At 34.3% G+C, this 26999-nt stretch overlaps 4 protein-coding genes across 7 annotated transcripts; 1 reads left to right on the top strand and 3 right to left on the bottom strand.

The window, feature by feature from the left end:
• Positions 1-525: 525 nt before the first annotated feature.
• LOC107014771 lies at positions 526-8718 on the top strand. Of its 2 annotated transcripts, none has more exons than XM_015214833.2 (11): positions 526-1108; positions 1189-1446; positions 2321-2563; positions 2743-2892; positions 2978-4383; positions 5616-5689; positions 5817-5898; positions 5985-6110; positions 6225-6331; positions 7107-7264; positions 8238-8718. In XM_015214833.2, the coding sequence occupies exons 1-11, from the start codon at positions 665-667 to the stop codon at positions 8484-8486; spliced, it is 3297 nt and encodes a 1098-aa protein (XP_015070319.1). In that variant the 5' UTR covers positions 526-664; the 3' UTR covers positions 8487-8718. The 2 variants fall into 2 exon arrangements, with proteins under 2 accessions (XP_015070319.1, XP_027770982.1); XM_027915181.1 differs by having other exon boundaries at positions 2306-2563.
• Positions 8719-8942: 224 nt separating this feature from the next.
• LOC107012562 (surfeit locus protein 1) lies at positions 8943-11822 on the bottom strand. Its single transcript, XM_015212436.2, has 6 exons — positions 11644-11822; positions 11429-11529; positions 10984-11222; positions 9965-10136; positions 9594-9877; positions 8943-9334 (listed from the first exon to the last, which is right to left on the bottom strand). Exons 1-6 carry the CDS (start codon positions 11780-11782, stop codon positions 9265-9267), a joined length of 1005 nt encoding a protein of 334 aa, XP_015067922.1. The 5' UTR covers positions 11783-11822; the 3' UTR covers positions 8943-9264.
• An 8060-nt stretch (positions 11823-19882) lies between these two features.
• LOC107013999 (lipid transfer-like protein VAS) lies at positions 19883-21330 on the bottom strand. The gene is made up of 3 exons (XM_015213871.2): positions 20912-21330; positions 20479-20526; positions 19883-20141 (listed from the first exon to the last, which is right to left on the bottom strand). Exons 1-3 carry the CDS (start codon positions 21285-21287, stop codon positions 20029-20031), a joined length of 537 nt encoding a protein of 178 aa, XP_015069357.1. The 5' UTR covers positions 21288-21330; the 3' UTR covers positions 19883-20028.
• A 357-nt stretch (positions 21331-21687) lies between these two features.
• LOC107012631 (geranylgeranyl transferase type-2 subunit beta 1-like) lies at positions 21688-25762 on the bottom strand. 3 transcript variants are annotated; one of them, XM_015212512.2, is made up of 10 exons: positions 25621-25762; positions 25279-25333; positions 24265-24415; positions 23947-24063; positions 23613-23679; positions 23249-23397; positions 22910-23043; positions 22730-22828; positions 22538-22613; positions 21688-22199 (listed from the first exon to the last, which is right to left on the bottom strand). In XM_015212512.2, the coding sequence occupies exons 2-10, from the start codon at positions 25330-25332 to the stop codon at positions 22105-22107; spliced, it is 942 nt and encodes a 313-aa protein (XP_015067998.1). In that variant the 5' UTR covers position 25333; positions 25621-25762; the 3' UTR covers positions 21688-22104. The 3 variants fall into 3 exon arrangements, with proteins under 3 accessions (XP_015067998.1, XP_027771008.1, XP_015067999.1); XM_027915207.1 differs by lacking the exon at positions 22730-22828 and having other exon boundaries at positions 22872-23043; XM_015212513.2 differs by lacking the exons at positions 25279-25333; positions 25621-25762 and having other exon boundaries at positions 23613-23683; positions 24265-24344.
• Between the last annotated feature and the right edge of the window lie 1237 nt (positions 25763-26999).

Here is a 26999-nt window from a genome sequence, read left to right as displayed (position 1 = left end):
TAGTCGATGGTACATCAACAACAATAATAACGTCATATTTGCTATAAAATTTACAAATAACAATGTTAACTTCTAACAATATTTTTGATATAAATGATTAATGACATAATATACTATTTTCAACTTAACTATGGTAATAAAGTTAATGAGCCTATGACACATGGGCATCAATACAAAGAATATTAATTCTCAGGTTTGAAAAATTCAACATATGGGATACAAAGTTTGACAAAATCGGCTAACAAATTCACTTATTGAAGTGATGTGACATGAAAATTTAAATAGATTAATAGCTTGAATGGACTATTAATATGGACCATAGTACAATTGTAGGCTTACTTAATTCTTATTGTTATTGTTACGTTAGCGAAAATTTTAATATAAATATCGAATACAACCTAAAAAAAAATGAATTTAGGGATATGTCCGATAAACGCGTCGTGGTCCCACCCAGACACGCCACGTGTCTACCAGCAAATTGCTTGGCTAACCCCACCAAGTAACCGGTCTAAACCCAATCATTAACCCAAAACCGGATCCCTTTCGTCATTCTTTCTTAGCGACTTGAACAGCCATGGCCGTTTCTCTCCCTTCGATTCCTCCAAAACCTCCGTTTCTCTCCTTAATTTGAAACGCTCTAATTGTTACCGGAACCCTAATTTACATGATGGTGCTTGTTACCGGAGATAGATACTTAGATTCACTTGTGAAATTTGTGGAGAACAATGTAGAGTCATTGATCGAAGGGACGTTGGTGTTGAAATTGAATCCAATTGGGCTTCACTACGTGCACTCCAGGCTTGAGTCCTTGTCGGAGCTTGAGAGTCTTATTTCAGGTGCACCTGTTGATTATTTGCGTGCTTATGTATCTGATTTGGGTGACCATCGTGCGCTTGAGCGGCTTCGACGGATTCTTCGTCTCCTTGCCTCGCTCAAGGTGGTATCTGTGCTTCCTCCTCCTGGAAGGGATCCTACGCCGTTGTCGCTTTTGCCTTTTGGTAGACTCAAGGTTTTGGAGCTTAGAGGATGTGATCTGTCAACCTCCGCTGCTAGAGGACTTTTGGAATTAAGGCATACCTTGGAAAAGTTGATATGTCATAATTCTACAGTGAGTTTGTAGTTTGCATGTGGATTACAAGTGCTATTGCTTTTTGGCTCTTCATTTACTTCTGTGATTCATTGTTTCAGGATGCTCTTAAGCATGTATTTGCAAGTAGAATTGCTGATATAAGAAATTCTCCACACTGGAATCGGTTATCGTTTATATCATGTGCCTGCAATGGCTTGGTTCTGATGGACGAGTCCTTGCAACTTCTTCCTGCTGTTGAGACTCTTGATTTGAGCAGAAACAAGTTTGCCAAGTTGGATAATCTGCGGAAGTGCACCAAATTGAAGCACCTGGATCTTGGCTTCAACCACCTCAGAAATATCGTTTCCTTTAGTGGGGTATGTCTCTTAAAAAGAACAATATTTGCTATGAGTACCAAAGAATTTCATATCTTGTCGCTCATTACTATCATACAGCTTCATAAGTTTGGGAATTGTGTTGACCAAGCCACAAATAAAATAGTATCTCCGTAAAGCGAGTGCTATGGTTCATATGATTGCCAAGTCAATAGATTCATCACCTCTCAAGTCTCAAGCATATTCATGCGCAGACTGGTATTGAGGATGAGTACAAAAGATTTAAGAAATTTTGAGCAGTTATGAATACCGTGCCACTGTCAATTGTAAACAATTTAGTAAAATGTCAATTGTAAACAATTTAGTAAAATTGCTTTCTTGTCAAGTATCTGATTAGTAACTAGAAACTCGCTGCTCCTCCTTTGTGGAGTGAAGAACAAGGAAAGGGGAAAATGCCTTAACTAAATCAGATGGTGTCCAATTACTATTTACTTATTATATTGGTGATGTCAGAACAGCTTGCGTATACTTCAACTATGCCACCAATACTATTTACTTAAGCATGTAATGAAACATGTAGTAAATTACTTGAGTATAGTCTCAGAGATTTTCCTTCCAACTTGGTCTTATAATCATTTGCTCGGAAAATGACCTATCAAAAAAACAAAAAAAATTGGAAGGTTTGAATTCATTAGAGCCAAAGGAATATTCAATTGTAAATTTCTGTCTTATGAAAAGCTTCTCATGAAATAGAATTTATCCAGTGCTAATTCTGCACTTTGGAATGATGTGCCATAATTTTTAATATTTAGTTGTTCCAGCACTTGTATTTCTGATGGGTGAAGTTGACTTGAGCATGAAGTACATGGGACAATGCTTACCAACATGTTGGTTTATGGAGGTTTTGTCACTGCAGGTCTCATGTCATATTGTTAAGCTTGTTTTGAGGAACAATGCTCTCACATCTTTGCGTGGAATTGAAAGTTTGAAGTCACTTCAGGGGCTTGATGTTTCGTACAATATAATCTCCAACCTCTTAGAGATGGAAATTCTTGTTGGTCTATCCTCTCTTCAAAGCTTGTGGCTTGAGGGGAATCCTCTATGCTACTCTCGTTGGTATAGAGCTCAAGTCTTCAGTTTCTTTCCTAGTCCAGAGAAGGTAAGTTATATCTTTGAAGCCTTTTGGCTATTGGTGTCACTTGTCTGTTTCTTTCTATCTACTTGATTTTCTTTTTTTCCATCCTCTGCTGCAGAGGTTGCCTGAGGAATGTGCCTCTTCATCTCACCTTTTAATCTCTTGACTTAACCATTTTTCTCTTTCATGATTGCACACTCCAGATTGAGCTTGATGAAAAGAAAATCTGTAGAAGTGAGTCATGGCAGCGGCAGATTATCATTGCCAGTAGGCAAAAGCGGCCTGCTAGCTTTGGATTTTATTCACCAGCAAGAGATGGGGCCAAACTAGAAGGAAGTATTAATACAAAAAGGGTCAGTAACTCCTTTGGTTCTCATTTTAATTTTCTCTTTTACAAGCGTCGACTGTTCTGTGCTCATCTTGATATGCCTATTGCAGAAGAGGCTCTCACGCGTGGTTAGTATTGAGACTGAAGAACAGAACACCTCCATTTGCTCCGATATAGAATCTGTTTCTGTTGATATTGACAATCAAACCAAGGAGGAGAATGCCCTTTCTGACGAGGAAGCTGAAATAGTTGAGTTGATGAACCGCATTGAAAATATGAAGAAGGAAAGGTCTGATGAATGGCTGCGGGAGTTCAAAGATTGGATAAATGACTCTTCTGACAATTTTATTGGAGTTGCTAGAGGCAAAGAGAATGTTTCCAGTAACCACAGAGCTGATGAAGTTAAGAATCAGACTAGAGACAAACAGCTAGGTGAGACCTCAAAATATGTATCCGACTCAATGCTGGTTTCTGGAGATGACAGCAGCACAAATATACTAGAATCTGACAACTCATTTGCAGAGACGCCCACTAATATCAGTATGTTTCATTACCCCAACCAAATTGGTGAAGCAGCTTCCATATTTCCTCGCAATCACACAGGAGACTCAATTCAGATAACTAGAAGCCAACGTCAGGATAAATTTAGCCCTCTAAATAATGAGGTGCTTCTACATCCAAATACGATGTCCCCTCAGTCTGAATCCTTCTCAATCCAAAGGAGTCTAAAAATGAGTGCTAAAATCAATATTCCACCCGCTACTGGTGCTGATAATATTTTGGATTCTCGATCATCCTTGGCTAGCACAGGATCACCTCCTCACTACAAGGAGGACATTCTGCACAGACGCCAAAACTTGGAAGAAGAACTCCTGCAGATGTCTGCTGACTCCTTCTCAGTTGCATCTTCAGATAGTGATACAAGCTGTAGTGACGACGATTGCCTTGATTTGACCTCAATGCATCTGGTTGATAAGTCTCTTGTCGACAATGTCTCAGAAATGAGTGTGGAAAGCCCCTCACCAGTGCTTCTTTCCATGGATGTATGCCATGAATTGTATCCGATAAAAATAAATTGTAGATTCCCAGCACGTTTAGGCACCAAGGGAACCTCTAATTGCACGGTGGTCAGAGAATCAGGCACTTCCTCCCAGCAAGGGCATTTTTCTACTGAAAATGTAAGTGTAGACAGTGTACAAGTTGTGAAGCAGGACCCTGATTGGTTGGAAAAGAAGAAACGTCGTAGGAAACCTGCAAGGAGAATAATCTCATTGTCTGAAGAACATATGGAAGCAGAACCTAAAAAATCAAATGTGGATACAAATGGTATTCAAGACAGGGGGGTTGGAACATTTAGCCAAAGTGAGATGAGAAAATCCCTTGACAGTTGTGGGGCTGAGGAGCTAATTAAGAATTACTTTAACAACAAAGCTGCTGATTCTGGAATTGATGAATCTTGTCAGAGATACGTTTTATGCAACTGTTTGCTTGAGAAGGACTCTCAGTTCAGTGAAAGGTAGATGTACCATTCCCGAAATCTTTAATTAGATGGAACAAAGTTTTGTACAGGGCGGACATTTTCATTTTTTACTATGTCCCCTTCTAATAAATGGTATGAGATTGTCAGTTACATGTTGGCAAATTTGGGTGTCAATCATGAGATCTCATTATAGTCACCTTTCTTTTTTGCTGAAGGATATTTTAGTTTGCTCTCTGAATTCTTGTGTTCAAATAATCAGCCTGCATGCTTATTTATCGTACTCCTTGAGATTGTGTTGACGTATTAACCCAAGTTTGAACTCTTACTAGCTGCCACTGCTCAAAAAACCTTTCTTTTCAGCTGTCACCCCCTCGCCAAAACATGCTTAGCTATCTCATTGCACCGAGAAGTGATATTTGGCTTGGAGAGGTGGGGTTCATGGAAACTTTAAGGGTCTGGAATATATCTGGATTTTCAGGACAAGTCAGGGCTTACAAAAACTGGGGAACTTCATATGGGTTTTCAAGTCTGTCGTGTCTACTAGCAAAAGGGATAAATGAAATTCTTTGATTCATGTTTAAGGTCAAATATACTATACTAATTTATGTCAAGGAGGGAAAAACTTCGATAGGTTTATGATTGAGGACTAGTTTGATTAGTTCTTTTAATTGGTCCAAGTGGAAATGAGATCAATGCTGAAAAATTTGCAACTTGCATTTAAAAAAAAAAATTAAAATTGCAGCCTTTTGGCACCATATTGGTGCACATATCAAGTGAAATGATTATTTGATTCATCAGCAAAAGAAATGGTCTACGTGGAAAGAGTTCTCTAATGTGTGTCCTGCATCATAAAAAAAACTAGATGGTGATGGATCTGTGGAATTGGCATGAGGAAAGTACATGTCTTTAGAACCATGTAAGACGAAAGTTGTATCTCCAGTATGAGTGTGTATATACTAAATATTATTGCATGCCTCGATAGGATATTCAGATGTTTTCTGCCAAGTCTTACGCGTTACCTAAGAATTGACTTGCGTTCTCTTTTCTGAGTCTTTTGATTGGCTGCTTTATTTTCCGTGCGATGTTCAAGAACATTGACTCTAGTTTTGCTAAAACGTATCATATGTCTGGATCATATTATCTAGGAATTGTTGCTCCTTATAGTTTATTTTTATGGGCACTGACATGCTTTTACTTTTCTGCGCTGTAGTCATTTAAGTTACTGTTTTCTTCCGCTATTATTTACTTTAATATTCTTGAATGTACAGCAAGGTAGCTGTAACCTTGAGCAGTGAGCATAAGTTACATTTGCTACTCCTTGAAAACTCATGTGATGGGTCAGGTTAGCTTTACTGTGGTATGAACATTTTGCAAGATGTGAAGTTCTTTTCTCTTTCCATTACTACTTTAGAGACGATGAACTGATGCTGCATGCTTACAAACACTATTTGCACGTTGGAATTTCGCAGGTTCAAGATTAAAATTGGTTGGCTGTCATGGTACACAACAGACTAGAGAGATTTTTGTGGGTTTGGGACTTCAGATTGTAAGGTTTGTGGGTTCTGCATCACTTCCATTGATTTGCATGTCTTCTACTTTTCTGAAGATCTTATTCTCTTCCATCCTTTTTTAACTAGAGTGTGCTTTGAACGGGACACAACCTACCTCTTCGTGACAAGAAACATAGACGTATCCAGAGAACTATTATCGATATTAGGGTTTACTGATTCACATGTGATGGAAAATAACTGTTCTCTGCGAAGGTGATCTACCTTGGCTCTGCACGTCTAAATTGGTTTTATGGGAAAACATTCAGTACTATGTTTCTACTTTGATTACCATTTCCTCATGTGCTGGTTTTTCCGAATTGATGACAGTTTGGAAAAGGTTCAGGCTGATATGTTCGAAAGGCATGTCTGTGGAGGTTTGAAGATGAACATTCTTCAGTATGCAATGGTGATGTTCTGGTGCAACTATTCGAAAGGTATTTCTAGTTGTTCTTGCGGTTTTCTATATGATTCAATCTTTATACTGATGTAGTTGAACATGGACAGAGAGGTGTCTTCAATCATCATAGCTTCATTGCTGATGTCAAGAAAAAGTGAATAGCTGTATTTGTCCTATGAGTATGTTACGAACTTGTGTGTTGCCAGTTTCAAAAATAGAAATAAAAATTACGATCTTGCGTTGTCAGTAGTCCTCATTGAGATGATGCTGCGTCTATCAAACAAAGTTAAATGTTTTTAGTTGGAGTAGAGCATTGTAGGTGTAAAGAAAGGGTGGCTTATTTGCGAGTATTTCCTTTTTGCAATAACTTCTCCTTTTCTCAATAAATTCAGCTGCTTCTATTTCATCTGAAGAAGTTTCTAGTTTATTGAAAAAGCAAAGAAGATTGCAGCAAATGACACCAACATGAAACAAAAGGAGTGATGTCAGTGATATGAGACATAGAACTTGGATAGCTAGACAGAAATAATCCGTTATTTAGCTTAACAGATTAGGTTGGCTTATTCCTTGCCTAAAGAACAGCAATGAAAAAGAGAAAAAAACACTTTTTGCCCCAACATGGTGCATCTAATTTTGCCAGCATTGTCATTAATCTCTCCTTCTGCTTTTTTGGTTTCTTGTTTTCTTTTCTCCCTTTATTTTCTTTTGGGGTCTGGGGTGGAGATTGGGTCTGGGTTTGGTTGAAAAACACCTCAGTTGTGAATTTCCTGTTCGGTGTAGGTTGATTAATGTAACTTCTTTATAATATACAGAGGATTCATGGATGGGGAGATCACTATTTGTGCTTGGGAGGCATCTACTTCTGTGCAGGGAAGATGTAATCCTGCTTGGTTCCCTTTCTGAGAGTGCATCTTGCTCCTCCTATTTCTCGTTGGACTGGTGTTGTTCCATTGTCAGCGTGTCAGAAGTGGTAATAATATTAATTTTGAGCATTATTTCTTATCAATCTAGTATCATGTATTTCTTCTTAATAGATCAATCTAGCAACATGTTGTACATGGTGACGTCAATAGGGTTCACACCTTGGCTGTTGAACTATTTGTACATCTTTATCATTTGTCTTTTTATATTGTTCACCTTTCCATCAGGTCATTTGGTATAAAGTGTAACTCAGTGTTGCTGCCGTGCTTTGCACACAGATTTTTGTTCAATGCAGTTAATCCTGCTGCCTAAATGTAGAAATAGAGTTTTTCGGAATATGAAAAATCATTGAAGTTGTCTATTTTAGTTGATTACCATGTTTTGACTATATCACATCACTGATCAGATGGTTTTCAAGACAAATTTTTTGGTTTTATCAACTATTTCCCCAACAATTATAAGGGTGAAAAAAGTCTTGAGTCCAGGATCTGCCTCAAGCACTTGATATATAATTTGACTTCTTATATTCAATTTAGAGTATCAGATTGTGACGGATTCTGAGGCGGATCTGTAAATTTCTTTTCTATTATTAACTGGACAAGCTGATGCGCGGCCTCTTCAATCTAATACAGAAAAACCAAATTGCCTTTATTACTCAGCTGTAAGGTCTAAGATTTGCCCTTGGAATTTAGAGAACAGAATACATCTGTTACTAGTTGACACAAACCAATAACCCTAGCTAGTTCAGATTAAGGTTCTGAAACTGTTTATTTCTTATTGTAGTGTGTTTTACATAGGCTTGCAGATATTGATCATATTTTTGGTCTATTACTGACTGTTCTTTAATTTCTTGGGTATAAGAAATCATTTTGACTGCTTTCACCATGTCTGATTTTGGGCGTTTTGGGCTATACTGGTTGCTTTGTAAGATCTTATGGGTTAATTTTTCACCATAAAAATCAACTGAAATGCATCTTTCTTGTATAACACAGCTGATGATATGGATTTCCTTCAACTTTCAGGTAATCGAAACCGCAGATTGCTATTGCGTGACCCTGACTTTGGAAGGTGTCATGTCAGAGTTCCCCCTTTCATTGAAGGAGGGCAAGGTAGTCAAAAATACAAAACTCATGAAGAGAAAACCTGTGTCAGGTCCCCTGAAATGGAAGCTAAAATGGTTTTCAGAAGAAAGTCTCTTCAAATTTGTGGCTTTATTGAAAGCATTACGTAGTGAAACAACCACAAGTGCCCTACTTGTATACTGTCAATAAAGCGAGCGAAATCTGTTTTGTTTTTTCATTTCTCAGTTCTACTTCATATTCATTTCATTCTTTGGTTCTGATAATACTTACTCTTCCTGTTCCCGTAGGTAGTGTTGTAGTTGCTTTCCTTTTCTTTCGGTTGATGTGTTCTCCATTCTTTGATTTGTTGTGTAGGCAGTGATTTGTTGTAAAAAGCATATGGAAAGGGAAATTAGTGTATTTAATGTTTGTTTGTTTTGGAGATCTAAGTTTCACGGTTTAGTTTTACCATTGTTAAAAAGAGACTTGGTTTTACTGAATCAATCCTTATGGCAATCTCCTGTAAACCAAAATGTTCAATGCCAAATTGAGCAAATCTCTTGGGGAAACTGTAATTGATTTAGGCTAAAACACTCCTCTAGAGACTGGGAAAATGCCTTTCCAAGAATAATAATAATAACATAATCAATGTAATTTCACATGGGATGGTGTATATAATTTCTTATATCAAAGAACAATTATCAAAACAAAATTTTGACTTATCAAACAACTCTTAGATGACAAAACCTTGATAATATTACTAAATCAGCATTTATTGGGTTGTACCATTTAAAAAAATGGGTTCCCTTCGTCTGTAGAATGTAGGAGAAAAATAATTGAAGGAGACGAGTTGAAAGATGGTTGATGACATGAAAGCTGTTCCGCGATAGTCTCAAGGGCCCTGGGTTGCAAATTAGCAGCATTGCCTCACCGACTAGCTGATCTTACATTGACAAAATACCATCAAAGGAACAAGTTCAAAGGTTTGCTATCTCCGGGTTTTCTTTGACTGTAGCCTCTTATAAGCCATAAACGTCACAGCAGCTGACAGAGAATACCTTGTAAAAAATAAGAGAAGAAGTTCAGAAAAAACACAAAAAGAACAAATAAAAAGAGGAGAGGTCTGCAGCATAGATCAAGCTAACACCCCCATTCCCTATATATGCAGATTGTCAAAAATAGCACTGCAGTTTTTGTAGGTGTCATCCAATTGAGTGCTAATATTGAGCTATAAACTTCTAAATAATTAGTCTTAGTAGTTTGTCACATCAAAAGACTCAGAAGCATGTATCAAAACATATATCAAACAGGGAATACCATGTAAATGTGTAGTTAAGATGATCTTGTGGCATTACAGAACTCCGAACCAATGTGTTTGTATCCTTTGGAATTGGATAAGGATTGCTTGGGTCGACATTATCATTGATGGCTTCAATGTAGAGTGTGTTCTCAGGGAGTCCACTGGCACGAGCAATGGCTGGAACATCAACGTAGAACCACTGGAAGGAACTGGGATCATTTGCTGGAACAAATATACTGGGCTTCTCACTTCCTCTGATAACTCCAATTACTTCTGTGGATTTAAGAGTTGGAACTTGATCCTGTTGATTGAATGTAGTGCAATCAGGTGTATTGTTCAGATTACACACAACTTTAATCAGGAAATTAAAGTAAGAAAAGAGAATAACCTCTTCGACTTTCTTCTTTTTTGAAGAAAACATCCACCAGGAGCTCTTTCCACTCTCTTGAGGTGGGGGCGCAGTACTCGAAGATTGGTCATCAGCCGCAGCCACTTCCAAAGACTTGTCTCTCCAATTCCGGGGGACCCATCCCCTATTGACAAGAATTGGTGTCTGCACACTGAGAGGAAGTTGATATGATTAGACAAAATTAACCACTCACGCTGCTACCAGACATGAATTTGAAGTGATTTTCTAGTATGATTCAGAATCCAAATGAAAAGGTGCCAAAACTGTAAATGCATACGAAAAACTTAATCTTGGAAAGAAACTAGATGATTGTATGATTGGGTTAATGCCTACAAAGTTAAGGAGTGTAACAAAAGGTAGTAGATGGTGTAAAATTAGTTGCATAACAGGCCTATAACCAACAAAAATAATCAAACAAATTTACTCACCTCGATCCTAAGAAGAGCATTTAAATAAATATCAAAAGGAGAAACAAATGTTCATTGAATCATGAGATATGTAATAAGAAAGCTAGATGGATTGTAACACAGTATAGTAGTTGAGCTAATACATACGTAGGTGATTCAAGTGGAGTTGTGAGAGGTATACACTACACACACAAAAAAAGATGCACCAACTTAGATAAAAGAAATTAAATTCTTGTTAGTGAGAGCTATTTTTGAGACCTTATAAATGGCAATACTGACTTTTACAAGAGCAGCAAAGAACCAAAGTGTTTGATCATAACAACACCCAAATCTTTTTGGGCTCTCTACATTAACTCAAGATCGTAATTCAGTGACATCTCAACTGCTATTCAGTAACTTCGTTTTAACATGTATAGAGTGTCTAGATGTAGCAAGAAAATTTTGGTGACTAATCCTGTTTAACTTTTTCTTTTTTCTTTCTGGAATCCTATTTAACCTTCACTGAGGTGATTAACAAAGCTTGAGCAAGAAGTACAAACCCGAAACAACTAATGCACAAAACTATGCTGACTTAGTGTTATGTACATGTACCTCTTAGGATCATTTGCCAAAGGCATGAGAGGAGTAATAACATAGTAACCATTTTCAGTCACCCCTGAAATGCTTCTGGAGCGTGGCCCTATGAAAATGGACTTCTTCTCATCAAACACTCCTCTACAAAGTACCCTGCAGAACTCCAAAGAATCCAAATTTTCACTTGAAGGGGAAACCTCATTGCAGTTAAGAGGATCCATTAGCAATCGACTTTGTCTGTACTCAAGCATTTCAATCTGCAAATAGTGATCAATGTTCGCAATTTCTTTCCCAGGCAATCTGGAATTAACTGAAACTATAATGTAACTACACTCCAGGAGTTCAGATACAGTGATTGAGCAAACTAAGCAACAAAAAGTATCCATCGAAAACAAAATTGCATCAACAGCATTTCTCATCGCGCTTCCTTTAGAAAAATAGAAATGATAAAAAAAGTATTCACCTTATCTTGCCTTCTGATGATCTGCCAAGAGCCAAGGCCAAAGGTGATGACCCCCGGTACGAAGAGCAGTAACTTTGACCATTTTGAAGGTCCACCTTTCTCTGAGGAATACAAACAAACAGGCAGTGATTCAGATAATCTAAATTCCGGAAATAAGATAAAATGGTTAAAAAATTACAGTATTTGCTTGAAGAAGAAAGGAGAAAGGCGCTGACCTGGAGGTTGAGTTTCAGTCACAGAGATGGCAGGAGCTGAAGCAACGGCGGAGGATAACCGGAGCTGCAATGCTTGTGTAGTTTCACCACTTCGCCGGAGAAGATTTCTGGTTAGGGTTTTAGATATGGAAGCTGCCATGATCGTACTGAAGCTACCATTCGAAATGTCGTCGTTTTGATTGAAACTCGCAAAAAGTTTTATGGGCGAATGTGAAAATTACAGAACACTTCGAGGGCTTAACTGTAATTTCATTAAACATTAACCAATTACAGAGATGGAGGCCCATTCCCTGACTGGGTTAACAACAAGCCCAAATAGCCCAATTAGGGCTCTTTTCATTTCAACTTCACCCTTTATAAATCTCAGATCCAAATTCATTTCTGTAATTTGGTCTTCTTCTGCCTCCGCGCCGGCTATCGTCCCCATTCTCTTGCCGGAAAATAGTGTCGTCGATCTTGTGAGTTTGCAAAATATTTTTATATTATATTTTGTCATAGCAAAGGCAATGAGTGTGCAAACTGCGTTTGAAAAAGAGTAGCGCAATCAGCCATTTACGTTGCCGATAACATGCCGTTCCGGCGTGAGTTTATATGCTTGCATGTGTCGTTATTTATTACGGCTTGTGCACTATTAAGCTCGTAAATCCATTCTTCTTTCTTATTTTTCAAATTTATCCTGCATACCATAGATTAGGAAGAAAACAGAAGAGATTGTGGTAAATAAGAAAGTTTCAGTGATGCAGATGTTTCAAATTTCAGGATTAGATCCTGAACTAAACAAGACTTACAAATTTTGATTATGAAATTCAAATTTCAGGATTAAATCCTGAACTAAACAAAACTAAAAGTGGATGTGCAAAATCTAAATTAAAGTGAAATGAAGAAGTTTGATAAATGGATTCAAACTAGAGTTGCTCAGTCAGGACTAGGTGAACATGTAAAATGGAGTATTGGTTAGTTGATTATTAATATTATACATTGAGAATTATAGCAACTAAAACTCAGAAGATCAAGGAGCTCTGTATAGCCATTTTAGCAGCTTAAGCTTAACCCCTCTAGCTGATTATATCAATTTAAGCAAAGATCCTATAGGTTCTCATACAACTTGGTCGTTCCATCAGCTAATCAACATCTATAGCCATTGATTGGGCATATTATAGCAATCAAAAATACTGAAACAAATCCGAATTCGCAAATACCAAATTATAAAAACAACAGTTGAATTTAATAAAGAAGCACTAGAGATGAGAGAAATGAACTTGACCAACCTCTGGGCCATCTGATTTTTCGGAGCAACTGAGTAAAACAACAACAATAATGCAGTATAGAGTGCCTCTACTGAGAGAAATCGTGAGGTATTAGGGTGAGAATGAGAAATAGACTAAACCGAGACTTGAATCAATAGCCCGATCTCGAACCATTAAACCAATAGTATAACCAAATTATCCATTTGGTGATGGTTGATTTGACCAAAAGTTTCGCAACTAATGGCTGACAAACTAGTTGTCACCAGTGAATTATTTATTTATTTAAGACAAAGTTCATTAGTTTAATTATAAAAAGGAGTAGCAACTAAACAAAGATCATCCCTTCTTCTTGCACTTAACCCATTTGTTTCCGTTATATCAAAATTCTCTAGAGGGACTCTTCCAATCAAAGTGATTAAGCAATTGAGCTAAAGGATGTTCTACGTTCATCAAACCGAATAACCACCCTGGACACATTCTTCTTCCCGCACCAAAGGGAGTAAATTCAAAATGATTTTCTCGAAAATCAATAGAACTTTCATCAAATCTCTCCGGAATAAAGCTTTTAAGATATATTTAACTTTTAACATTCCAATATTATGAGATGTTCTGAATCACACTAAAACTTACAAAGATAACTGCTTTGATATCGTTGTTTGTGATAGGCGTTCCCAATTCGCCACTCTCCATGACTCTCAGTAGAACATCGATCAAATCTTCACCTCCAGACTCACTATTACCCTTTTTACCATTTGCTCGATTTTCACAATGTTCATTAATGATATTTTCCAAAATTTCATCTACTTCTTAGTGAACTTTCAATATTTTTAACTTCAATCCAGAAATCCCATGGAGCCATTTTTGAGAAGGAAAAAAATCAGTTAAGTCAAATCCACCAGCTAATAATGTGATATCCTTAATCAACATCATTAACTTATCTTGACCATGGATTATCTTCCCAAAAACAGACCTACATGTTACAGAACCTATAAACCAAAAATTTTTATCTGACAAATTGATTAACGAGTCAGGCATAGAATTAATCGATGAAATAAGACTTAACATCTCTGCTTGCCGAATTGAATCGAATGATTTGACCATCTTTGTGCTAAGAAGTTCCAGGATGCATACTTTACGCATGTTTCTCCGATAATCACCATATACTTTACGCATGTTTCTCCAGTAATCACCATATACTTTTTACGCATGTTTCTCCAGTAATCACCATATGGACATGTTCCAATGTCGGAATAATTGTACATAATACTTTACGCAGACGCTGGTAAGTTCTAATGGAATAATATGGAAATATGATTGTAATCATTTTAAATTTATCAAATATAAATTTATAAAATAATTCAAATTGTATTGAATTCAAGATATATTATCTCAAATAAATATCGTAAATTTATCTCAAAATAACTTATAAAAATGACTACAATTTTAAGGTTATTAAATTGAAACAGCTATAACAATGACATTTGATGACTATAGTTTATGTCATAATCTAAGTGGTATCTAAAGCATCAGTAGTTTTTTCTAAAAAAATATATTGATACATTTATAACTGTAATGCACTAAATAAGGTGATCTTCGTTATTATAATTGATTGTCCTTAAATTAGCTCTCAAACCCTCAACTTCTAATTATTAAATTAACAGTACATAATTATCTATTAAAAGAGTTTTATCTGCTTACTGAGTATATTTTTTAAATTTTTTTGTTAATTTAATAAATAAATATTCATGTATAAAAGTGATTAGGAATGTAAACATTTGTATGAACAAATGTCCAATTTTATGAGCCAATTAAGAAATCTTTTCCATTATAAACAAACATATGTTTTTGATATTCGATGATAATGGCTAAACTAAAACATAAATACTCCTAAGATTAGAAATATAAATATACTAAAATAAATAAATATAGTTAATTAACATACAAATGAATACATGATTCAATGTATATACAAACAAAAATAATGAATATTAACTAAATATATAAAATAAAAAATAAAAAAATATATATATATATGTATATATACATATATGGATATTAACCAATGATCAATACAAATGAATATATTGATATTGTATGTATACATACAAAAATACGTGGATATTAACTTAATATATAAAAAAAAATACATGAATACTATCTATGGGCAATGACTCGGTGAGAAATTTTAAATACTAGTTCGTAGTAGCATATTAGCTATTCAATATCTAAATAAACCCATAATAAATAAATAAACATACGGTAGGCTGTATCTATATACCTTAAATATGTAGCAAAGTTTGTCATATCATGTAGTAGTTCTTTCCTTTAATAGAACTGAGTTAATTAAGTCCTATAAATATGAATTTGATTAAAATTCAAATTCATTAATTTGGCTATAATAGATAAACCACTTATAAAAAATCATTTTACTAAACCCGATGTCATTTTATTTAGAGGCCCAGATTGGGGCTACGTATTTGTAAGATAATAAAATTTGCATCGAGAAAAACAATAATCATGAACAAAAAAAATATTACAACAATCGTATTTATTGAAATGTGTGAGTGTTATAATCTCTATAATTCCTCTGAATTCGTCTTTTCAAATATAAATTCAAGGACTCTTGAACTTGATCTTGAATTTGTATTGAACTTGATCTTGGATTCAAGAGTTTTAAAGCTTATTATTAAATCTTCAATGAATTTAAAGTTGAACTTATCTTGATCTTGACTTTTTACATGAATTCAAGGATTTCGAGCTTATTTTTGAATCCGATAATCTTAATCTTGACATGTTTGAAAAGCCCAAGCTACTGAGGAGGTCACTGAAGGAGCTGATGGGATGAATGGATATGTTAGAGGAGAAAGTAAAGTTGTTATCTATGATGTCCCAATTCTAGGATATTAGACAAAACAACGATTGACATTCGATTGTGGTTGAGAAAGCTAGCTACAAAAGTTTTTGATCTACATGCTTATCAGGGGCGGACCTAGAGTATGCCGAGGGGTTCACCTGAACCCCCTCGGCAAAAAATTACATTGTATATTTAAGGTATTTTTAAGAATTTTTATGTTTATATATTGCTTTTGAACCTCCTGAATATAAGATTAGAGGTTGACTTAATGATTTAGGAGTTCAAACCACTATTTTCTTTTTTCCGAACCCCCTTAATGGAAATCCTAGATCCGTTTATAATGAGAGAGACCCTGACAATGTAATATTGTGTATATGAGGATCCCAAAAAGGCTGAAAATGTATATATTTTTCCTTGCTTTTGTTCATTCGTTCTAAGAAGGTAGTGTTACTTACTTCCCTAGCTATTTTTTGAATGATGATCTTTTCCTTACTCTCTGTTAGTAAATGGAGCTACATTGGGTATTATTCCCTTTGTTTCGTGACTATCATTAGCTACAATCGCATGTGTGATGAATTTTAGAGATAATTGTTAGGATTTTATCGTGATTTTCTTATCATATATGAAATTTAAGAAATTTCATACTTTATAGAAATAACTATTGTTTATGGAAACCGTAGAATCTTCATATTTCATAGAAATATTGAATTAAAAAACAACAAAAAATATTTCCTCTGGTTTCTTCCAGTCCTCTTCTAGGTCCCCTCATGCTCTAGCTAATCAGTCGCAATGGAAAATATGCTCCATATGTTCACTCTAAGTTAACCATCTTTTCGAATTGGGGCGTGTGGCATATGTTGATATGAGAAGTCAAGTGTCATGTCCCGCGACTTTTTCAGTCAAGTTTTGCAACAGGATAGAGGCGGAAGATTCTAGAGGAGGCTTATGGAGAATTCTAGAAACCCATAGATATTTCAAGAAAACCTTAGAATATCCTAGAATATGTAGAGAATTCTGGAGAGGGACCAAAGTATAAATACTTTAGCAACTTGTAAAGTAGTTTTAAATTACACTTTAGCCCTAGGTTGTAGTATAAATAGAAGGACCTTCATTTCCTACCATACAAAAGCCTTCTTCCAAAAGTTCTATTCTTTCTAAGTTTTTCTTTGCATTTTCTTAGCGATGTAGCTTCAAAGGGTTTATTTGTGCTTACGAGATCGTGAAAGAATCGTGAGGAAGTTGTAAAGCGCGTATGAAACATTAGTAAGACTCTAAGTCCGTGACCTAAGATCCCTAAAGAAGATCCCTAAAGAAGTGTGACACAAGGTCCCTAAAGAAGCAAATCCCATTTGGCAATTAACACAAACAAACTTAACCACTTTATCTATAACTATTGCAACAATAAACTATTATGGTAGCTATTGGTGCGACTGCTGAAGAGAAAGAGGACGTCGGTGGCAGATAGAGAGAGGACGTCGGTGTCGGATACAGAGAGGACGTTAGTGGTGGATAGAGAGAGAACGCCGATGAGGACGGCGGTACTGGAGAAAGAAAGGACGCCGGTGTTAAAGACAGAAACGAAGCCGATACTGGAGATAGTGACGACGCGCCAGAGAGAAGCCAGTGCTGGAGACAGAGAGGAAGCAGTGCTTGAGACATAGGCGGGTAGATATACCATTGCGTTAAATTTCTTGATTCAAGAGTACAAGATAAAAAACATATCCTATTTTAATTTGTCAAAATGGATTAAGTAATTAGGGATAACCAAAAGAAGAAATATAGACAAGTAATTTGGGGTGGGAGTATAAACTATTAACCAACTACATTAATTTAATAAAATATTTGAGTGAAACAAAATATAAAAATTTGAGATGTTTTTATAGTATTTATAAAATGTACTATTTACCTACATAATTATATAAAACCATATATATTATCTAAAAGTTATTTTAAAAAATGACAAAATTACTTTAAAATAACTTGTAAATAAAATAATTTGATTTTTTAAATATAAAAATTAATTATTTTAAATCATTTAAAATTTAAAAAGCTCGATGATTAATGTATAAAATGGAGGACTAAAATTAGGTGTCAACGGATGAAACAGTAAATATTGAAATGGGAGTTGAAATTCATGTGGTTCGATTTTTTAAAAGTAAACGTGTGAATAATTTTGTGGATTGAGTGTATATTCTCTTCGTTTTTCTGTCTCATTCTGATGCGAGATATTTGTCTAAAATATCATGTGCATTGCCTCTTCAAAAGCTTTCCACCTAGAAGTTCATCGGTTCTTTCGTGTACTGCTCTTGTAGGTATATTTCCAGTCATGAACGTCACAATTTTTAAGTCTTAATCATTTAAACTTCTTCCGTCCACTTTTATTTGTTGTGTTGTGCTTTTCGAGAGTCAATTTGACTAATTTTTAAAATTAAATTAGATAATATTAATTCGATATTTTAAATAAAAATTTTAGATATTCAAAAACATTACGAAAAGTGCTATACATTGTAATTTTTTGCATATCAATATGATGAAAAAATATATTGTGAAATGTTAGTCAAAATTTTTATAATTCGACTCTAAAAATGAAAAATATGACAATTAATAATCGGAGAAAGTACCATTTATGCTCCTTAGTTCTTGTTGTTGAATATTAATTAGCATATTCAAGTATGACAATCTTGTCATAGCTCTCGATTACCCTCGTTGCAGACGAACATCTATATTATTTTTTTATTAAATTTAGAAAAAACATTTCATTATTAATTAAGTAAGAAGCAAGTTGAAAAAAAAAAGTATACTTTAGGATTTATGATATCATAATGCAAAATTAGCGGAGCTAGCTACTGTTTTAATTAAATAGTTTGGGATCATTAAACATGCCAAGGCAAATAATAATGGTAGCTGTTTGAATCATAATATTAAGGTTCTAAATATTTCCAAGTAGTAAAGAATTAACTCATCAATTTTTGAAATTAAATTTAGACATTAGTTTATTTCAATTTATTTATGATCCAACGACTCTTCCAACTTGATTTGAATGAATATATATTATTAATTATCCTAAGTAATTGGATCATCAAATATAACTAAATCTCCAAAATAGTTTTGACCAGCCAATGTTGCAAAATTTTCCCCTCCCACTACAAAATATCAATCTTTTTCTAAATTGATAAGGTGGTAGAATTAATTCGATTATATGTAAATTATTGAAGAGACTTAGACAGTAATGACTTTATCTAGTCGATTTTAGATTATTTCTTGATTGATGCATAGTTATTATTGTTATTTTACTCAAGAATTGTTTGAGGTGAAAAAAATATATCTTTTTGACATTCAGTATTATAAATTATATATATGTTATGAAAGTAAGAAATTAAAGTTTTATAGGATGACGTGCACGAATTTTATTTCATGAATCAACTATGGAGAAGTTTATAATGAAAAGGAAAAATAAAATGACTATGGAATTGGATCTTTTGGATGTCATTTTAACAAATAAAAAAAAATATACTCTTATTCTACTTTCTACTATAGTAGAGGCATAGGTAGCAGCATTTGCTATCAACATGATTGTTTTTTGTCATTAAAAATTAAGTGAAGGCTATTAGATCCTATACTATTACGAAATACATTAACGATTATTTTAATCATTTTCTCAATGAACGTAGAGTTGAAGTCAGGATTAAGAGTTTGGGGGTTTTAAATTCTATTTTAAAAGAGAATACGAAATACATTAAGGACTATTTTAATCATTTTCTCAATGAACGTAGAGGTGAAGTCAGGATTAAGAATTTGGGGATTTTAAATTTTCTTTTAAAAGAGAAAGAAGAACTTCGAACCCACAACTCTAGCGTGAAGAACATTTCTATGGCCCCTTCCTTACCGCTAACGAATTTGTTTAAACTTTATCTCATGATCTCATATTATAATATCATGACGAATTCATATCGCATGACCAAACGACACCCTAAATAAGGTGATTTCCATTATTGCAACGGTTTGTCTTTTAATTAGCTCTCAACTATCCTCATGTTGATTTAGTACTCCTTAATGATAAGATCAATACTGAAAAGAAATAATAATTCATATAGAAAGTGTTGTTAACAAATTATAACAAGAACAAATTAAAACACAATTACTACTAAACATCACACATCTCATCATTAATAATTAGAGAAAAAAATAAATTTGGTGATGTAAACTAAAAAATTTGAAATAATCGAGATATTGTATTTTCCTATTAAGCAAAGTAATGATTAATCCTTAAAAATGCTAACAACATTATATCACTAAACTCATAAGAGATGCAACGGCAACAAATCCTCCAAATTTGGATGTTACACTAGCTGTGTTTGCTGGTGGTGGACTTGCAGTGTTGTCAGTGGAACTCGAATCTGAAAAAATAAAACGATATTATGTATGTCAGATATATAATAAGAGTCTGTGTGACTTAGCTGATTAAATAAAAATATCGAAACTGTTAATGTGTTAGGTTTACAGTATACTCGATTAAATTACACTAATATATACATATACAAAGGTAGAAGTGTCAAAGCTAAGATGAATGTCGAAATGGAATGTATAGAGATAAATTAATAAAAATATTGATTATACGAAGTGTGAATATAATTCATTGAAATGTCAACCAACTTACTATGAGTCGATTAGAAGGTGTAGAAATAGCTAGAATTGAATACGAAAAAGTGTGGAAAAACATTAAAATATACTTACCGTTAGTTTGTGAAGTAGTGGGAGATGGAGCAGAAGCTTCACCATGGGCTATATTTATGCACATAAAAACAAATACTAATTAGGTTAATTACAAGAAAATTAATTATTAGACTAATTATCAGATGCTCAAAGAATATTTAAGCTTTTTAAAAATTTCAAACTTCAAAAATAAGATATATTATCTCACAAGGCATATATTAGCAACTAAAACTACTCCATTTTGGATTTTTTTTAAAATTGATCTTTTATCCGCATTATCTTAAATTGCTAAAAATCTATCATAATTCTCCCTCCGTCCATTTAATTAGTTGTCATCAAAAATTAAGATAAAAGCTAATTATATATTCCGCTTTTTTTTTTCCGTTCTACTCATACACAGGAGATATAAATCGCATTAAGCATATATATATATATAATGAATTGATAGGGGTACCTTTTTTGCAAAGGGAAAGATCAGGTTTAGCCCCACAAGCTTTTGCAAAATTCAAAGCTTCATCTTGAGTTACATTCATACTTTTCATTACATCAGAATTAGCAAAAACAGTGCAAAGGCATTGTGCATCATTTGATATCATTTCTTTCAATGGCGTACAGCATGTTGCTGGAGGAGTTTTCATGTGTGCTGCAAATGCTGGTTGACATGGCATTAGTTTTTGCACGCATGGCATTGCAGAAACACTACCACTACCAACACCACTAGCTAAAAGCGCCAGGATCGTACTTTTATCCAGATGAATTCCATGAGAAAAACCCATCATAAAACACAACAAAATCAACAAAACAATACATGATTTCAGATATGCCATCATGGGTTACTTCTCTTGGAATATATGAGATCAATATGAGGAATTGCAAATGTCCAATATTTATAGGACCAATGTTAAAATGTAAGGTAACTGTTATTTACCGTATTTTCAGGCACTTAAAAAAATTCAATTAACTGCTTTTCTGTTTTTTTGAATCTATTCTCTGTGCTATCCGTGTGTGTCTAAAACATTCCATGATTTTCGTTATTATTGGTGGTGACCAAGTCCCTACATTAAATTAGCCAAATTTTTTTACTTATTAAGGCCTGCGGTGCGGTCGATTAATTAACACTAATGAGTCACAAAGTAAACATATCACGTAGTTTTGATTTAAGAAATAAAAGCTTATATTAAACACATATATAAATGTATGTAATTTCAAGCTAAATATGACCATGGCACAAACACGAAAAGAATATAATGCACTGACTTTAGTTTAACATGGTAAAAGTTGGTACAATTATTACACTGTTGCTGCTTGCAACAAGATGTAGTTTTCCGGGTACGGATTATATGTATTTTCGACATTAAGAGTATAATTATATAAACGAAAAATCACTAAAAGTACCAACAGATATCAAATCTGAACTTGTAACTGAAGAATTATAATGAGTTAAGTGCTGAAAACTACAAAGGCTAAACCCATAAAGTTAAAATCCTGAATCCGCTTTAGGTTTGTTTCTTCCTGAAAGAGCCATTATGATGAAAAAATGTTGCAGCATTGGTAACGCAATCCGCCTGTCATCAAGGGAAACTGTTTCTGCTAATCTCATATCAAGAGAATGCTGTTATTAGCTAGAATGGAGCAAAAACCCAGAGATTATCTGCCAAGCATCACTCGGTTTACAACATCAACAGGCAAGGCATAAGCAGGATCTATCGGCTTTATTCCTGGATACTCAAGAAGTGAAAGTCCTGGGTTGCAGAAGAAAATCAAATGAATAAGTTTAAACGCTTGGATTGTTAAAGGTCAATCTAAATTGTCATCAACAATAGAAAAAACAACTGCAGTAGAGCTTAGAAAATGTTTCCAGGAACATCCTTCAAAATTTACTTCTAGTTTCATACATCAGGATATAGTTTAATCACTTCAATACACAACATATTAGAAAGGCCAAGAGAGATCGTATTTGATAGCTACACCAATGGAGACAACACAATTCAGATGATAGATCCTTCTTAACAGCCATATGGATCGTAAGAGAAATACACATTAGCTATTTCGCAATACAAAAATGTCATACGTCCCTTACCAGCAACTCCAAAGTAAGTATGGAAGACATCAACTGCATCATCTGGCCTATCTGAAATTCCACCATTCTCCTTGTCCTACATTCGTGAAAGGAATATAACTCAGGCATTACAAAAATGTTGGACAACTACAAAAAGATATACTATTCAATGCCAAGCTTCAAGTGAAGGGAGTTGTTATATTCGAATGTAACCTGACAGTCCAAAATAAATTTTACAAGCTTTCCCTTGTCAATCCAATGAACCCTGTCGATCATAATTAAGCTGGAAAGAACCCACCAAGAGTAGCATACCTGAGAAGCAACAACATGACCCTCAGTAAAACACAAAACTGACCTGTCGATAAAAATTCCAATGTAGCAAGAGTAACAAACATCAGGAAGCTTCTCTGGGCGCCCATTTAGTCCCCCAGATTTGACTTGTCTTTCACATAACCACCAACCAAGGAGGTCCTTATCAACATGATGTAGAGACCCTGTAATTGCGAGAGCTGCCACGCAACAGAAAACTGCATAGTCGAAATTGCTTTCAGTAACGCAGCAATACACAACTCAAATAAGAAGAAGACTGCTGAAAATATGGATGCTAAGTGGAACAAACAGATTGAAAACCAAAAAAGGGCCAACGCTAAAGTACAGCAACGCTCTGACTTGTCATTCAGTTAGAAGCCATTAGTAGTACGATAAAATGCATGTTTTTTATATGTGACATACTTTGCCCCGCATGAGATTCTGCTCCCGGTGTGCATCCAAATCCACCATCCACATTCTTGCAACTTAAGATATATTTCACTGCTTTTCCAACATCAACCTTATCTAACCGGTGCAGCAATGCGAGTGAAAGGATGGCAATGTAAGAGAACCTACACAGTATATTTAGGTCATTATAGTTTCAATTCCCAAAAGGATTATATTATGTTCCAAAAGAAAAACACATGTATCTAAAGATATATACCTTTTCTTTTTTGACGGAAAAAGATATATGGCTTAATCCTTGGCAGTATAAGTAAATATAAAAACGAGAAACCAAATAAAGGATCTGAAATTTATAGTAGAAAACAAAGTAAGAAGCAGCTACCGTGTATCAACTTCACCCCATATATCACCAGAAAATGATCCATCTTCATTTTGCAGACCTGCAATATCTAGCTGAAATGTTAAGTCCACCACTTTGTCACACCCAAATTTCTTAACAGTACTTCCAATTGCCAATATCGAGAATGTCACTGTTGTGATGAGACATGAGTACTCTTGATGTTAACTTAACCACATGTTTTGGTTTTGTGAGGTTAACATTGCACACTTTCTAAATGTTAGCATTGCAGCAAAGTTCACGGATGCAATACATAGATTGAAAGGATACGTACACAGTACCTCAAAGACAATTGTAAATGTGACATGAAGTAGGATACAATTTGACACCTTATCAATGTCAAGGACATGTACTTTATCAAATAATGCCAAGACTTGAATAGCACTAAGTGTATACAGAACATGCGGATCATGTCCAATATTACCACCAAATCCACCTGCATGTTAGACAAATCGAGAAGTAAGCCTAGATCCAGATCAAGTAGATCAAAACATGGAAGTAACTACCTCTAAAGGAAAAAAGAAAAGAGAAAAGCAATATCCATTAAAAAAGCAGCAGTCATAGTATAGCTGCAATATTTGGAAATACTGACAAAAAAATCATTGTGAGAAGCAAGAACGAAGTGTGAGACACCAACCAGATTCATGTTGGCACTGCATGACCCATGAAATAACTTCATCTTGCTCCACTGCAGCAAGCTTGCCCATGATATCCAGAGTTGTCAATCCCCAGTATGCCCCATTTAATCTCAAATGCTCCATCACCACAGATTCAAAATCATCTTTCCTCTGAAGGTATACAGGAACGTATTAGAGAAAGCATACCATAGAGTAACAAGAGAAGTGCCTTAGTGGGTGGCGGAAAAGAAAGGAACTCCATGAAGTACTTAAATTCCATGAATAATACATACTAATGTATCATCTCGCAACCGTAAGAATATGAGGAGAATATAAGGGGCATTTGCACGAAGTCACATTTCTTCTAATTGATGTAAGATGAAATCAGAACAACAGAAATGCTAGTCTAAATATACCCACTCAAACAAATATATATTACAGGTGGAATGCCACCGTTCTCAGGTATCAAGGGTGTCGTTAACTGTGATGGATTAAATATCATGTATCAGTCCCAAAGTCAATCATATCACAAAGTTCCAAGCTATACCAGACCAAAAGGAGGAAACCAGATCCATTCCAAACAACTCCATAGTCAACTTCTTTTAGGCCGGATACGATATCCTTCCAAATATGACAACCATAATGTTGAACTTGACAATTGAGACAATCCAAATGCTGAAAGTTCCTAAAATACTAGTCTGGAGTACTCTAACACAAATGATACTCTGATGCTTAAGAAGGATCCGTCATACTTTAACAAGTAGGGCAGAATCGGCATCACGATAATAGCTAATACCTACAAACCATACTATGTCTCCTTCACAACTGTCCTCTAATTATCCCAATGTACTTCCCTAGCTTCACAAATACCTCCCTACAGGAAAATCCTATTTAACTTGTTCAAAGTATTAAACGGAGACACAGCTATATGAGCAATAAATTGGATGAGGGTGGAACAACCACCTAAGCTCAGATTTATACATATCAAATCATAGAGACAGAGGAAAATTAGTAGACATGAAACAAATGAGTACCTTCTCAACTGTTATAATGTACTTAACATGCTTCCCCACCAGCAGCTCCTCCATCCTGCAGTCATCATGACTCAGAACTCAAATTATCAAAGGAGAGAAAAAGACCTATTTTCATCCCTATAACACAACCCTCCCAAAACCAAACTTCTGCAGTATCTTTGAACCAAGTCGATTATTATGGCAAATCAACAAGTAATTTTCACTTCGATTGAGATTTTGAAAAACAGTGAAGAGATTTTTCCAAAAATCAGCATGCAACTGAATAATAATTGATACAAATGATCAAAAGAATTGAGAAGAAGAACAAAGAACTGGAACACAGAATTTTGACAGAGAAATTACCTGTTACAAATTGGATTCGACGAGTTTGAATGTGAAAGAGAGAAAGAGAAGAAGAGACTTCTTTTGATGTTTTCGCGATTAGTCCCTCATCTTTTGAGTGAGGAAACTAAAGCACCACATTTGTGCAACTTATGAGCAGTTTTGGTCTTTTTAATTTCTTAAAAATTAATACTCAAATATTTATTTATTTTTATATAATATTTAATGGTACGTAAAATCTCCTTTATTTTAAATTGAAATTAGTTAGAAACTCTGTTGCTATTCCGTTGTTAATTTGCATTTAGTAACTAATCCAAATATGTATTACTTCAGCGCTAAATAGAATTATCAACAAATTTTATTGTTTAGCTATAAAATAATTAATTTTTATTTTTTTCTTCGTTAGTTGAAGGATATATTATTTTTTGTAAGTTAGTTGAAGGTTATATTATTATAAGTAATAAATTAAAGTTAGCTTGATTTTTTGATTAGATAATCTATTTTCGTATTTTTATTTTAAAACTAACTATTTTCGTGTTACCTACACTGAGCTACGGTTATAAAGTTAGTTATGATTCTCTATCTTAGTTATTACTCTCTATCAAAGGTTTTTTTTAATGGGTCAATTTGTTGAACGTAATCAATTTGGATCGAGTAAAATTTAAAAACTCGTTTAATTTCACGAAGGATTAGAAAAAATTTGCTTCGAGATTAATGTTAGTACGAGTTTATTCCATGTTTAATAAGGATAAAATTATCAAATAAGTTACTGTTTCAAAATTAGTTATTCTCGAATTGTGATGTTAATTTTTATCCCACATGAAATTTGTGATAATAATTTGAGATAACTTATTTCTCAGTCAAATGAGTTTTAAGTATATGTAAAAAATGGCAAAAACATATTATGAATTAAGGTTGCTATATAAAAATATAATTACTTTTGATATATCTGAATTCTCTAAACTACTTTTTTTTCTTTTATCCCTATATAGCATAAATCTTGAAGCGTTTAAATACTAAAATTACAAGAAAGGTTTATAAACAAGCTTACATGTAACTTTGTAAGTTGTAACATTATGTTAAACAACTATAAAAATATTATTTCTCTTTTGATATTTATCAGTTTTCACATTTTCAAAAATATCAAATTCAATTCGATCTTCTTCAATTACTACCTTACTTGTAACTGTGTCTCCGAAAAATATAACTTGTAAACTCATGTGCGTGATTTATTTGGTTTATCACTTTTTTTCTATAAGTAATTTTCAATATATTTCTTTGTGTTAAATTTTAACGATTAAACCGATAACAATTAAAAATTGATAAATCAATAACCGATAAGCCAATATCTTAATTGTCTATAACGATCTAGCATCTCTACAAGCCGATAATCAATAAGT

This window comes from Solanum pennellii, chromosome 3 (genome assembly GCF_001406875.1).
Source record: "Solanum pennellii chromosome 3, SPENNV200".
NCBI lineage: Eukaryota > Viridiplantae > Streptophyta > Magnoliopsida > Solanales > Solanaceae > Solanum > Solanum pennellii.
The sequence above is the reverse complement of the archived record's forward strand: the minus strand, read 5'-3'. Positions and strand labels throughout refer to the sequence as shown.